This window comes from Phascolarctos cinereus, unplaced genomic scaffold (genome assembly GCF_003287225.1).
Source record: "Phascolarctos cinereus isolate Bilbo 61053 unplaced genomic scaffold, phaCin_HiC Scaffold_3;HRSCAF=262, whole genome shotgun sequence".
NCBI classification, from domain to species: Eukaryota; Metazoa; Chordata; class Mammalia; order Diprotodontia; family Phascolarctidae; genus Phascolarctos; species Phascolarctos cinereus.
In genome coordinates, this window is record NW_027555736.1 from 222,398,732 (window position 1) to 222,413,729 (window position 14,998).

General features: G+C 38.3%; 1 protein-coding gene across 5 annotated transcripts in view; it reads right to left on the reverse strand.

Annotated features, from left to right (window-relative positions):
• Nucleotides 1–14,998, reverse strand: part of NRXN3 (neurexin 3) — a 2,091,311-nt gene that overhangs the window by 1,264,572 nt on the left and 811,741 nt on the right. For all 5 annotated transcript variants that reach the window (XR_013485433.1, XM_078151451.1, XM_078151449.1 and 2 more), the window contains exon 9: nt 2,514–2,717. Coding sequence is in view for 4 of the 5 variants with exons in the window: in XM_078151451.1 (XP_078007577.1) it covers nt 2,514–2,717 (204 nt within the window). In the remaining variant the exon portion in view is untranslated. The remainder of the gene's footprint in view (nt 1–2,513; nt 2,718–14,998) is intronic.

Here is a 14,998-nt window from a genome sequence, read left to right on the forward strand (position 1 = left end):
ACTATTTATGTAAGCATAGAACAGAAAACAGACTTGTAAAAAAAGTCTTTGAGCATAGGTTATGTTTGAATGTGTATATGTTGAACAGAAAAGGAGAATACTAAATTTGGAGCCCTAGAGGCATCAATTTTTTCAGAAAGAAAGAAGACAGCATGACTTATTCCCAAGAGTGTCCAGTTCTCAGGCAACAGTCAGCAGAGGTCTGTGTCTTTGTGGAATTCTCCAAGCTAGGAAGACTCAGCTCTAAGAATGGAAAAGCATATGACAAATCAAAGCTGAAAGTCCTCAAGAAATGAGAGGATTCCCTGACCCCAAGGTGAGAACAGAGGGGATAAAAATAGCAGGGAAGAAACTGCTTATCTCTTGATTCTCCTGTTGTCCTGAGTTGGAAAGATTTATAAGGATCTCAGATTACATATGGGAGCTGTGACTTACTCTCTGGATGTGTGTGTGTGTGTGTGTGTGTGTGTGTGTGTGTGTGTGTGTGTGTTTTGTCTCTCTCCCTCTCTCCTTCCAATTATTCTCAGCTAAGATGTGAGATCTGTCACATCTGGCCTGCTAATCTTTACAAAATAAACATTAAATAAGAGGTCCCTGTGGTTCTGAGTCATCCTTTCTCTACTTCTCCCTCATCTTATTTAAAAATAGAATTCATAATTATTATTTTTTTGTGGTGGGGAAAGTTTTGACTTTTTTTGTTCCTTTCTCTACCTTAGAGATAAATAGACTTTTTGATTATATTTTAAATAGTATATATATATTTTTTTTTTCTTTGCCTTTTTTTTCCCTTTTGGAAGAGGAGGAGGGTGGCTGGGAAAGGGGAGGTGGTAATAGGCTGGGGTATGCCTGCCACCTGCAGGCTGCTCAGTACACTCTGTTCTCAGGGCTGTTTACTATGCGGGCCGCAGGCTTTGGGCCTTTGAAGGGTTGAATACCATCTTTTGATTTACCATGGTTGATGGGGAAGAGCTTAAAAACTCAAGTACATGGAGAAAAAACCAGCAAAGAATAAAATGAAATCCAAAATAATAAAACAACAACAAAAAGAGACACAGAATCAATGGATATCAAATGATCTGGGGAAAAAAATACATTTTATTGTAAAAATTGAAAACCGGAAATTAAGCACACAGTAAATGAATGAATCACAACTCAAAACAGTCCTTTGTTTCCTATGTATTTTAAAATTTTAATTTAGTTTGTTTCTATGTTACTAGCTAAACTTGATCAGACTAGTGCAATCCATATTATGTTACCATAAGAAATCGTCCGAGATTTAGATATGGTCTGGAATTTAGTGTCTAATGTCTCTGTTGGTTCTGGTTCAGGTTTTAATTTACTCTTTCTTTTACAGATCTTGTCACTAAAATCTTCTTCAAGCAGTCTTGAGCCCAACATAGGCTAAAGACTCAGAAAGCTTCATCCTCCTCATATATTTCCACCACTATTCAACACTGAATATCTGGCCTAAGAGTGTCTAGCAATTCAGTAGAAGACCCTCTGGTGAATGGAAATAGAATCAGAGCATGGTTTTCTCCAAAACCAAAGATCACCACACATTTTAGAAAGTAGATGCAAAAAAAAAAAATGGAGCAAAGTGAATCATTCAATGGAAGGCCTTGGCATTAATGGCTGAATCCCAAAGGTTCCTGCTAGAGGTAAGTACAGATAAAAGAATACAGCTTGGACAACTCTCAGTAAAGGTATAATAATCCATTGTGCTGCCACTAACCAACACTAGGGAATAATGCATGTATATGATTTGAAGAAAATACAGTGGTCGGGGAGAGTGTACAATAGCAGATCACCTTAGCACAAAGTTGATGGACCAGAGCCACATGGAGCAACAGCAAATGACCATTTTATGTAACAATTTGGGTCATTCCTCTAGTTTAGAAGTCAGAGGCAAAAAGTTCTGTTACCTCATTTGGAGGTAGATGGGGACAAACGTCATCAAGTTTTTGGCCTTTTCTGGCTCACATTATGGCGGTTAAAAATAATGCATTTCCCCATGAGCCTGTACAACCTGGATCTTCCCTATTCCTACGTCCTACTTTTGTTTCCAGTTCCCTTTTTTCCTGCCCTCACATTGGACTGTTTTGGGTGGTGACTAAGGAGGCCGTTTCAATGAGAAGTGATTGATCAAAAGATGGACCAAAGTAGCATGTCTTACACAAAGCTAATCAATTCAAAAGACCAAGAAAGGAAACTTAAAAATAAAATAAAATAAAAAAACCCCAAAGACATTAGTAAAAAGGAAATCACCACTATCATAACCAGAAATTGACATCAAAACTTCATGCAGCAACACAGAGGTGTTGTTGTTTAGTTTTTTTTTTTTAAGTATGCTTGGCTTTATTAAACAAGATTTCAGCAGCTAACATTTCAAAAAAAAAAACAAAACAAACAGAAGGAAATCAATCCAATTAAAACAACTGGGGAAAAAAAATGAAGAGAAGGGAAAAAAAGGACCACAAGCCCAAGTTGAGTGGCGGAGGTTCTTCATACGATACCTAAGTTAACCATGAGCTTGACACGACCCCCATCCAGCTCCAGGCGGAGAGTGTCAGCTGAATCCCTGGACGTGGTGGCCACCAGCAAGCCGTAAGCACGCTGAGACATGAAACGGAAAGACACGTCCTCAGCCTCGGTGTGCATGACCATGGGCATGATGATCTTCATGTACATGCTGCCATCATAGCTCAGGATAGAAGCCTCTGCCAAAGAGAAAGGACAAAGTTGTTAGAAAAGAGGGAGAGAGAGAAGGGGTAGTCAGAGAAACCACATCTTCCTTCTATTTCCTGCTCCTGGAGTGTTTTTACTGACTAACTTCTTATCATCACCCTTCACATACTTTACATTCTATTTTTTTTTTTGAGGCAATGGGGTTAAGTGACTTGCCTAGGGTCACACAGCTAGTGAGTGTCAGGTATCGGAGACCAGATTTGAACTCAGGTCCTCCTGACTCCAAGGCTGGAGCTCTATCCACCATTCTACCTAGCTGCCCCCACACTTTACATTCTAATCAAGCCAGGCATCTTAGTAGGTAGAGTTCTGGGCCTGGAGTCAGAAAGATCTGAGTTCATCTCTAGCCTCAATTACTTACCAGCTGTGTGACCTTGTTGGGCAAGTCATTCATTCACCCTGTTTGCCTCAGTTTCCTCAATGGTAAAATGGAGATAAAAATAGCAACTATTCCCAGGGGGATGTTGTGAGAATCATATGAGACACTGTCCCTGGAGTCAGGAGGACCTGAATTCAAATCTAGCCTCAGACACTTACTAGCTGAGTGACCGTGGGCAAGTCACTTAACCCCATTGCCTAGCCTCCCCCCGCCCAAAAAATGAATATGCCCTTCCCCTTCTCCTCTCTCTATAACATTCCCTTTCCTGTCTCTTCCTTTGCACAGGTGCCCCAACCCCCCATGCTTAGAATGTTCTCCCTTCTAACTTCCATCTTTATCACGCTCCTTTCCTGATCCTTTTAGTTGCTAGTATTCTCCCTATCTTGAAATTATCTTTTATTACTTTGTGTTAGATGTTATGTTTACTTATCTGCGCAGTGGTATTCTAGTAAATCTTTAACAACCAGCTCTCCAAGGGGGAAAAAAAAGTGTGCATGACACAATTTTAAGATTAGTCTGCATTATTAACATTCTCTCTATCACCTTCTTAAGTCTAGACAATTAACAGAACAATAAATCAAGCTCTGATTTGCTGAGTTTGCCAGTTTCCGAAAAAGTAAATGCTCTCATTGAAAATATAACCCAGGGCAGCTAGATGGTACAGTGGATAGAGCACCGGCCCTGGAGTCAGGATGACCTCAGTTCAGACACATAACATTCCCTAGCTGTGTGACTCTGGGCAAGTGACTTAACCCCAAATGCCCTCATAAAAACAAAACAAAGCAAAAAACAAGGAAATATTATTAAAAAAAAACACTGCATGAAAAAAAAAATTTGACCCATCAGCCCTCAACAGCCAGTTAGAACTGGTTCCGGAATACCCCTGTATGTATACATGTTGCACCTCACTTCCTCAAGTAGAATGTAAAGTCCCTGAGGGCAGAGATTCTTTGACTTTAACTTTTATCTTTGTATCCTCAGTGCTAAGTACAGCATCTTTGGACATCGTAGATGCTTAATAAATGCTTATGAATTTAATTGACCTTGCTACTTTCCCTTTGTTCACTGGAATAGTAAATAAATCTTAGAGTGAATAAAGTAAGCTACGGGTAAATGTGGTAAAACGTTACTAGAAATCTCACACATATTCCCTTCTCTACAGAATAGGACAGGGACGGAGCTGGACTTCCCCCAACAGGTTATTTGTTGGCCTATGGAATAACTAGAACCTTGAAAATCTTTATAAGAAGTGAGTGAGAAGAGCTGGGGTCTCAAACTCACCTTAACTCTGCCTGGTGGACAATACTGTTATTGGACCTTAATCTTGTCTGTTAACTAACACCTGCTATTGTATAACTGCCTATGAAAGAGCATATGAGAATCTTACTCCAAAAGTGGAAAATGTAACATGTTGATAACATTTGTTTCTTCATTCAAGTTCATGATATAGCTTATTCACTAAATCAGCAAACTTTTTTGGGGTGCCCATTATGTCTAAGGTTCTATGGTAGGCTATACATATATGTATCTTTATGTATATTTGCATATACATATTCATGTATATGTGTGTGTATATATACATGTATGTATAGCACATATTTTCATTCTTTGGTCATTTTTCAGTGGTGTCTGACACTTTGTGACCCCATTTGGGGCTTTCTTGGCAAAAATACTGGAGTGGTTTGCATTTCCTTCCCCAGTTTATTTTACAGATGAGGAAACTGAGGTAAACAAGGTTGCGTGAGCTACTAAGTGTCTGAGAACAGACTGGAACTCAGGAAGACCAGCCCTCTAACCACTGCACCATCTAGCTGCCTATATGTGTGTGTATACGTAGGTATATGACAGAGTTCCTACCGTCAGGGAAATTAAAATTTCACTGGATAAAAAAGACATGTGAACAAATTACTAGAGAGATATTGCCAGACTGGAGAAAAACAAATGTCCTATAAAGGGGAAGAAAATGTCATCTGCCAGCACTTGTCCAATCACTTGACTTAAATTTCTGGGAAAATTCTCAAATGAAAAGAGATGGCTAATCAACATTTAGGAAAGCAAGCAGTTGTCACAATGAACCAAGCTTGGCTTCTTCATGGTCAGTCAGCTCATGCTCAGACTAGTCTCATTCCCCTTATCCTTACGATTCCTAATCTGCTGCAGAACAGGAATGTGATCAATGCACTTCACCTAAATTTCAAGGAAGCTTTTGATCAAGGGCCTCATGCTATTCTCCTGGAAACTATGAGGACAGATTTAAAAACAGTTGAATTCCCTGACTCAAAGAGTAGTAATGATAGTCTCATGCAATATTCCGTTAGCAAGTCTTTAGTAGAGTGTCTTAGGGATCAGTGGCCAATTGGCCATTCAAAATTTTTATGAGTTACTTGGATAAAAGTATAGATGATATGCTTATGGCAAATGTCACAAAGCTAGGACGAATAGCTAATAAATTGCATGACAGAAGCAGGATCCAAAAAGATCTTGCAGAATAGAAGACAGGGCTGAATCTACTAGAACTAAATGTAATAGGGGCAAATATAAAGTCTTATATTTGCATTCAAGCCCAAAATCAATAAGTACATTGGAAGAATGGTCAGATAGTGAAATCTGAAATAGGATCCTGGGGAGTTTAGCAACCTTCTGCTAAAGAAACTTAGTCACCAGTAGGCTATAGTGGTCAAAAAGGCTGATACAATTAGATGATAAATTAAGAAAGGCACATAGTATCCTGAACTAGGGAGGTGATGGTCCCATTGTGTTCTTTCCTGCCAAGACCTTATCTACAGTGTTACGTTCAATTCTGGGCCCCACATTTTAGGAAGGACACTTATAAGGGAAGAGAATGAGTGGAAGGGAACAATCATTTATTAGGCACCCCCTCTGTTCCAGGCACTGTGCTAAGCACTTTACAAATATTGTCTCATTTGATCCTCAAAACAATACTGTGAGGTGGGTGATATTATTATCCTCATTTTACAGTTGAAGAAACTGAGGCAGTCAGAGGTTAAGCAATGTGTGAGGTTGGATTTGAACTGAGGTCTTCTTGACTCCAGGCCCCGTGCTATATCCATTGTGCCACTCAGGTGCTTCTATATGTAGGAGATTGTCCATATGGGAGCAACCAAAATGGTGATAGGATTTGAGTCTATGCCATATGAGGGTGAGGTAGAGGAACTAGGGATTAACTAGTGTTAAGAAGAGAAGACAGTGGTGCAGTGGATAGAGCTCAGGCCTTGGAGTCAGAAGGACTTAAGTTCAAATTCGACCTCAGACACTTGACACTAGCTGTGTTACCCTGGACAAGTCACTTAACCCCAATTGCCTCACCAAAAAGCAAAAAAAAAAAAAGTAAAGACAGAAGGAAGGATAGAGCATTTATTAAGTGCTTACTGTGTGCCAGGCAAAGTGCTAAGCACTTAACAAACATTACCTCATTTGATTTGAGAGATGACACATGACAGTTGTATTCAAGGACTTAAAACGCCATCAGGAAGAAGAGAGAATGGATTTCTTTAATTTGACTCCAGAGAACAGAAGTAGATACATTAGATAGAAGTGGCAAAGAGGCAAATGTAGCCATTGACGTCAGGAAAACATTTCCTAATAAGTGTTGTTGTTGTTGGGTGGGTCAGTCCTGTCTTACTCTTCATGACCCCATTTGGGGATTTTCTTGGCAGAGATACTAGAGGGATTTGCCATTTCCTTCTCCAGCTTATTTTACAAATGAGGACACTGAGGCAAACAAGGGTCACTCGGCTAGTAAATGTCTGAGGCCGAATTTGAACTCAGGAAGATGAGTCTTCCTGACACCAGGCCTGGAGCTCAATCCACTCCACTACCTAGATGCCCCTCTAATAAGTAGAGCTGTCCAAAAAGTGAATTAATGGGTTTTCCTTCACTGGAGATTATTTTTCCAAGTAAAGGTTGGATGACCACTTGCAAACATTTTTTAGTGGAAATTCTTTCTTTGGATATGAGCTGGACAAGATGGTCATTAAGGTCACTCTGAACTCAGAAAATCTTTGATTAGTATGTAATAAGTACCACGAGAAAAGATTAAACAAAGTACCATGGGAATTTAGAGGAAGAAGAGAACACCTTTTGCTGAACAAATCTATCAGAACTTCTAAGCTGAAACTTAAGGGTTGGTTATGATTTCAATAGCTGATAAGTGTTTAGTGATTGAAAGACAGAAACAAAGATAAAAGTAAAGCATCCTATTAAAAAAAACTTATAATAGCCTTCAACATATAACAAAAGTCTTCCTTCAGAACAATATAAATATGCTTATACCCACTTTTGAAATGAAATCAGAACAAAAACAATAAGAACGTATAAAACCTCAGAAGTTAGAAAGCAATTTAAAACAAAGATATGTAGATAAAGGTATGTAGATATAGATGTGGAGAAATAGAGATATATCAATCAATCAACAAATACTTATTAAGCACTTACTATGTGCCAGTTACTGTGCTAACCACTAGAGTTACAAAAAGAAGCAAAAGACAGTCTCTGCCCTCATTGAGCTTACAAACTGTTGGGGTGGGGTGGGGAAGATAGCATACAAACAAATAGATACAAAGTGAGCTATATAAAGGATAAATAGGAAATAATTAGCAGAAGGAAAACACCAGAAATAAGGGGGTTGGGGAAGGCTTCCCCTAAAAGATGGAATTTCAGTTGGGACCAGGATGCATGTATTGGCTTTAAATTGCTCCTTGTTATATAAACACACAAGTACACACACATGCTTTAAACTGTTTTGTTTTAACTGCTATGGTGATTGATATTACTATTTTGTCTTGGTTGCATTTCACAAATGGGTATAGGCTTATTTATATTGTTCTTAAGGGAGTCTTTTTTTGTTATGAGTTTAGGACTATTGTAATAGGTTTTTAATGGGATACTTTGTCTTGAGTTTCAATCAATCAACAAGCATTTATTAAGCACTCACTATTCCAGGCACTATCCAAAGTGCTGAGGGTACAAAGAAAAATAAAAAGGAGCCCCTCTCCTTTAGCAGCTTATATGCTAGTAAAGGACACACTATATACATACAACGGCAATATAAGATAAAGATAGACCATTTCTGCCCTATTTATATATGTACACACACCCCTATATACACAGATAGATAGATTTCTCCACATCTACATTCACATATCTTTACATACCTATCTTTGTTTTAAATTGCTTTCTAACTTCTGAGGTTTTATATGTTCCTATTATTTTTGTTCTGATTGCATTTCAAAAGTGGGTATAAGCATGTAAATGTCCTATTGCAAATTATATCATATTTATCTGTCTATGTGGTTTAACTTGCACTACCAGACAATAAGCTTGTTGGGGAAGCAGACTGTCTATTTATCTTATCTTCCAACTACCTTGTACAATGCATTGCACATATGTACATACATACATGCATATGTATTTATGTGTATAACTCCTCCCACCTTTGCAGAATGTAAATTTTTTAAGGGTAGAATTTCTTTCATTTTTTTCCCATTCCAGTACTTAGTCCAGTGTCTTGTACATAGCAGGCACTTAATAAATGTTTATTGAATTGAATTAAATAAATGTTTGTCAAATGGATAAATTTATTTAATGTGTATCACACACCAGTATTGGCTAAAGACTTTCTATTAGGATATTCCTGATGTCTACCTTGCCTTCTGATTTTATGCCATAACGTTTCTTTTCTCTGTTATAAACTCTTACTTCCTGATAAATCATTCTGCTTTCAAACACATGCTTCTCCAGCCAGGAGGTGGTAGTGGTGGTGGAATAATTAACATGATTAATTATTGTAACATTTAAATAAATACATTTGTGTAGTGATTATTTATTGGCTGATGAAGATGACAAGAATGTTCATCAATCCTTCTGCCCTATTATAAAATCAATGGTCTCTCTGTCGAGTCTTAAGTCCCTGTCAGTGAAGAAAGAAGGCTATACTGCCACAGAATTTATTTCTACAATGAGTAAATCGGTCTGGGACCTAAATATTGGGCTATGGAGTAGAACTTAATACAAAGAACACACTGCACAAATTAAACATTTTGAGATAAGCAATGGATCAGATAAAGGAAAGAGTTCTGACTTCCTTTTTAGAAGCAACCAAACTATATGAGTCCTGAGGTCCCTACTAAAATAGACCTTCAGTTTTTAGACCTATTTATTGTTTGTTCTTAAGTTAAAAATTTTTTTGCAGGTCTTTTTTTTTTTAAGCAAATTATTTCAGCAGGTCATCCTAGTCTCCCTTAATAATAGTTTCTTCTCTCTGACATTACCACCACCTCTCTGTATCTTAAATATACATAATTGTTAACATATTGTCCCCTCCATTAGAATGTTAGCTCCTTGAGGGAAGTGACTGGGACATAGTAAGTGCTTAATAAATGCTTGCTGATGGACAGAAATGAAGGAAAATGGGTTGGACTTCATGACCTCTGAGGTCCCTTTGAGTTCTAACATGCTAAATTTTTTATACACAATAATCTGATTCCATCTCAAAATCTTTAATCTTGCAGTAAACATACTACATGGGTCTTGCTTTGGATATAAGCAAACCCCAGGCAGGAAGGAAGACTGACTGAGCGCTGTATAAGAAATGAACTGTGGCAGATGAATGGTGCAGAGGGGCTCTTATTCCCCAAGCCTGCTAGACATGTCTGACAATAAGTATAAATCTTCTAGTCATGGCTTTCTCCTTAGGAGAAAGAGAATGAGAGTTTTCCGCCCTTCCAAGTCCCAGGAACAGAACCACCATGATTCTGGGAAGAAAGTAAGTGAGGAAAAAGGGCCAGAAGTGGCGTGTCAACACACAATTGATGTGAGTTTGATGACAAATGCTGGATAACTGTGAAAATCAATAGGTTATTATGAGTGATTAAGCTCCTATTCCTCCCAGACACTTGGGCTTTCCAGTTGTAATTTTGTGCTTGGCATACCACGCCATGATCCCTTCATTCCTCTCCTATGAACCCATCAGACCCAGCAGCTACTTCCAGGGACTGAAGGTGGTAATTATCAGGAACTAAGATCCCTCATCAGGAGACAAACCAAGCAATGAGAGCCAAGGAACGGGGAACACTGTTTTACATGTCCCCCCAATGCCCTAAACCTCACCAGTAGACTACATATTTGTCAGACTAAGGATCACCAAGTGCCAACATCACCCATGTTCATATGGTATCTTGATATTTTCTTTGTAAGCCTAGAGATCTCAACCAAAGACACCTGACTTATTCCTTGTTGGGATTGCTTCCTGGGAATTTCGTGAAATCCCATCCTTCTATGTTTGCAGCTCAAGAACCATTTTCTGCATGAATCCTTTCCTAATCCTCCCAATTGCTAGTGATCTCCCTCCCAAACTTCCACGTAACTACTTTGTTTCTGTGTGTATATGCATGCTTATGTTAATGTTGTACATGTTTATTTGGGTACTTGTCTCTCTTGTTAGGATGTAAACTCCTTGAAGGACTATTTCCTTACCTGTCTTTGCAGCTCCAGTTTCTAGTACACAGGAGTATCCCCAAGAAATGTTTGTTTGTTGGTTGATTTTTGGGAGAACATCTTTTTTACCTTCCAGGTCAAAATTCACCTCCTCTCAATACATCACCTTCAAAATAATGAGGCAGTTATAACTCTGGCCAATACCTTAGTATCATGGCTCTAGATCTAGAAGGGAACTTGGAGATCATCTAGTCTAAACCCTTCATTTTATAGATAAAAAAGGTGAGACACAGAGAGGTTAAAGTGACTTAGCCATAGTGACTACCTTTCACTGGTAGTAAGAAAAGAGGCAGGACTTGAATCTAAATCATCTGACTATTGGCAGAGCCAACGAACTTTCCCTTGTACCACTCTTTATTGGGGAACCACTTACTTTAGGGATCTGTGAATTTAACTCTTTCCAACCACAGTTTTGCACATAGTAGGCACTAAATAAAGTTTTGTTGAATTTTAATCAGTTCTCCCCTCTCCACAGAATGCCCTATTCCATACTAGATATGGTTTTTACCCCTGGTGTTTTATAACTTCTTTTAGAACTGATAGAACACCCTATTCCATACTAGATGTGTTTTTTACCCTTGATTTTAATATATTTTTATATTTGCTTTTTTATTTTTATATAAATAATCCCTGTTAGATCATGATTTTTAAAAACTCCAAGAACACCTTCAAAGAAGATAAGGCAAATACCATTCCTCATGGAAACATCATCAAATTGAGGACTTAGCATTCATCATCCATCCATTCATTATTTTCAATCTACCTGCTTTCCTCTGTCACTCCAATAAGTTAGGTGACTATTCTCTGAGTAATCCGTTTGGTGTCCTAGCACCCATCTCTTCCATGCTTAGCACCTACACCTGTCCCATGCTCTCCAGTTCTCATGTTTCATTGCTTACTTCTCCATTAAACTAGGCCTTGTCCAGCATCCCCTTCAATCATGTTCATCACTTTGAATGATGATTCGAAGTTGAAAGGAATTCAAGATTTGGGTTATTCTGGATTTTTAGTACAGATAGAATAAGTTTCTAATATCTCATTCACTTTACAGCAAATATTCAGATTTTAGCTAGATATAAAGAAAAATCTCCCAATGGGTAGATGTGTCCAAATAGGCTGTCTCTGGAGGTGGCAGTTTATTTATTGCTGGATGCCTTCAAACAGAGTATGGATGACCATTGTGAGTATGGTGTAGTAGTCAAATAAAAGCTGAAGTAGATGACTACTGAAGTTCCTTCCAATTCTGATATTTTGTGATTCTAGAGGGATAAAGGTATGAGTCCCCAGGACCTGGGAAAGACAAGTCAGGGAGACCAATTAAGAGTTAAGATAAGGGCCTAAACAAAGGAGGTAAGCATGTGAATAGTTAGAAGGGGATAGGTTCAAGAGATATTGTGGAAGGAGAATTGACAAGACTTAGCAGCTGGGGAAGTGTGGGAAAGACCCTTTGCTACCAAGAAAGAGCCCTACTATGATATAATGAATAGGAGTTGCCTCAAAGATTCAAAGCGAGTCTCCTGGGTACTGCAGAATAATACTTTCACATCAAATTCTTTCCCCTCCCTCTTGAGTAAGGGGGTACGTAAGGCCAGGGCACTGAAGACTCCATTCTAGAAGATCTCAAAACCTCCCAGGAGGCCATGTTACTTTTATACCATGGATGATCATTTGTACCAGGTAATGATTGGCCTATTAATGCTCTGTTGTTGTTGTTCATCTTTTTTCAGTCATGCCTGACTCTTTGTGACACCATTTGGGATCTTCTTGGTAAAGGTACTGGAGTGGTTTGCCATTTCCTTCTCCAGTTCATTTTACAGATGAGGAAACTGAGGCAAACTTGGGTAAGTGACTTGACCAGGGTCACCCAGCTAGTGAGTGTCTGAGACCAGATTTGAACTCAGGAAGATGAGTCTTTCTGACTTCAGGCCCAGCACTCTATGCACTGTACCACCTAGCTGCCCCATTAATGCTTAATACCCCCTAAAATATCCACCCTTCCCAAGAAGCTACTTCTGGTGCTATCATCATATCCTACAAAGTTTGGCTGTTGTTTCCAGCCCAAAATGACACACCACCCTGGCACTTTTTTTGTCTTCTTATTCCAGATTAGCCTGTAGGACATATCTCTGCTTATCCCTCTTGCCTTGTTGTTGCAGTTATCTGATCTAGACTTACATTATTGATCCCATCCTGCTTTAATTCCATCTCACCTCCTCACTTGTTCTAGTACTAGCCTAGTTTCCTGACCAAACATTCATCTGCAGCCTTGACTCTATCTCAGACTCAGAGATCTAGCAACCACCAAGCCTGCAGTTATCAGCTGCAGACTTTTCTGCATTCCACTTCTTACCACTGAACAGCCATGTGGCGGAACTAAGCAATTATCACTACCTGTAGGCATGCCCTGCCCATCCTTCCTCAGACTCATTTAGGGGCAGAAATAGTCCCAAATATTGACTCTTTAAACCAAAGGATGATAACATAACCTCTCTCTCTTCCTACTCCACCTCTATATTTCCTGTGCATACAAGAAGACTTCTTATAATCTTCCTGTCATTGTCCTTACCTACTCTTCTGATTCATGCTTATTCTCTGTTCTTCAGAAAAAATATTTTCCCCAGAGCAGATGCCTACTTCTCCAGCCCAAATATGACAACTCTTAAACAATACAGAAGCCGACTACAGGATAACTGCCAGATTCTAAACCCGTGTTTTGAACCAATAATATAAAGGTTTAGTCCTCCAAGGATAAATAGCACCTTATGAACTTTGCAAAATCATTGCTAGAGGCTTCTTTCCTTCTCGAGGCCCTTGTGGGACAAGAAAGTGAAGTACTCATCTACCATATCTCCCAACATAATGCAAGGCAGAGACTGAGAGCTAGCCTAATAATGCATCAGTGGAATCATAGGATCTTAGGCATGGGATAGTGTTGGAGGACGAGCAGTGACTCTGAATTCAGTCATGGATTCAAATTCCTACTCAGTTCATTAACTGTGTGACCATGTGAGAGTCATTGAAGAATGGTTGAATTAAATAAGGGGTTAGTAGACCATGTCCCACAGACCAAATTCCAAATTGTCATCTATTTTTGTACATCCATTGAAGAAAAAGATGCTATGCACAGGAGTTCCCATTTTAATTGCACTGCAATTAACATATAATATACAATAACATATAATATAACATAGCCAATCATTTATTGTACTGAGAGGCAGCTAGGTGGCCCAGTGGATATAGAGCACTGGACCTAGAGTCAGAAAAACCTGAATTTAAATCCATTCTCAGACACTTACTAGCTGTGTGACCTTGGACAAGTCATTTAACCTCTGTCTGACTCAGTTTCTTCATCTGTAAAATAAGTATTATAATAATAGCACTTACCTCCCAGGATTGTTGTAAAGCTCAAATGAAATAATATTTCTATAACTCTTAGCATAGTGCCTGGCTCATAGTGGTAGGAGGAATTTGGGTTGTAATTTGCCAACCCCTAGGACTGCATCAAAGGTCCTTAACCTTGCTTATATCTTGAAGCCATTTGGCAGTACAGTGAGATCTATGGACCCCTTCTCAGAATGTTTTTTAAACACACAAAATAAAAAAAAAGACTATGAAAGAAACTAATTATAGTGAAATTATCAGTTTATCAAATAAGTTATCAAAACATTATCATATTAGTTTATGAAAATATTTTAAAAAGCAAATTATGGACCACATATTAAGAACCTCTTAACTAGATAAGCTCAAAGATCCTTTCAGTCCAAATTTTATGATCCCATGAAACTGATGCCCGGGTCAACCAGATAGTGACGTCATCATGATTAGATTCCACAACTCAATGTTCTTTCAATTATAGCCTCTCCATAAAATCAAATCAAAACAGCTAAGGTACATAGTTTTCCAAGTTGCATTAAATAAGTGAGGACATTAAGTGCAGACTTTTATATAACCTAACTTTGGTGAATTTCAGACCTCAAAAAAAAAATAAGGCCTCAGTTGTCCTCATCTATAAAATTCGGAAGTAGGAAGAAATGATTTCTAAGGTCAGTTTCATTTCTACCATTCTATGAAATTTAGAGAATTATCATATATATGCATATGTATATGTATGTGTATGTATACATGCATGTATACACACACATATCCTAACAAGTTCAAGTAAAGAAAGAGAAAGAAATACATTATTATGTATAATGCCAAAACATTCATTGCATCATTTTTTCTTTGTAATTACAAAGAACTTAAAGAGAAGTGGGGAATGGCTGAACAAACTATGATATGGGGATGTAATAGAATATTATAATGCAGGAAGAAATTACTATTTTGAAGAGTTTAGAAAAAACATGAGAATTCTTGTAT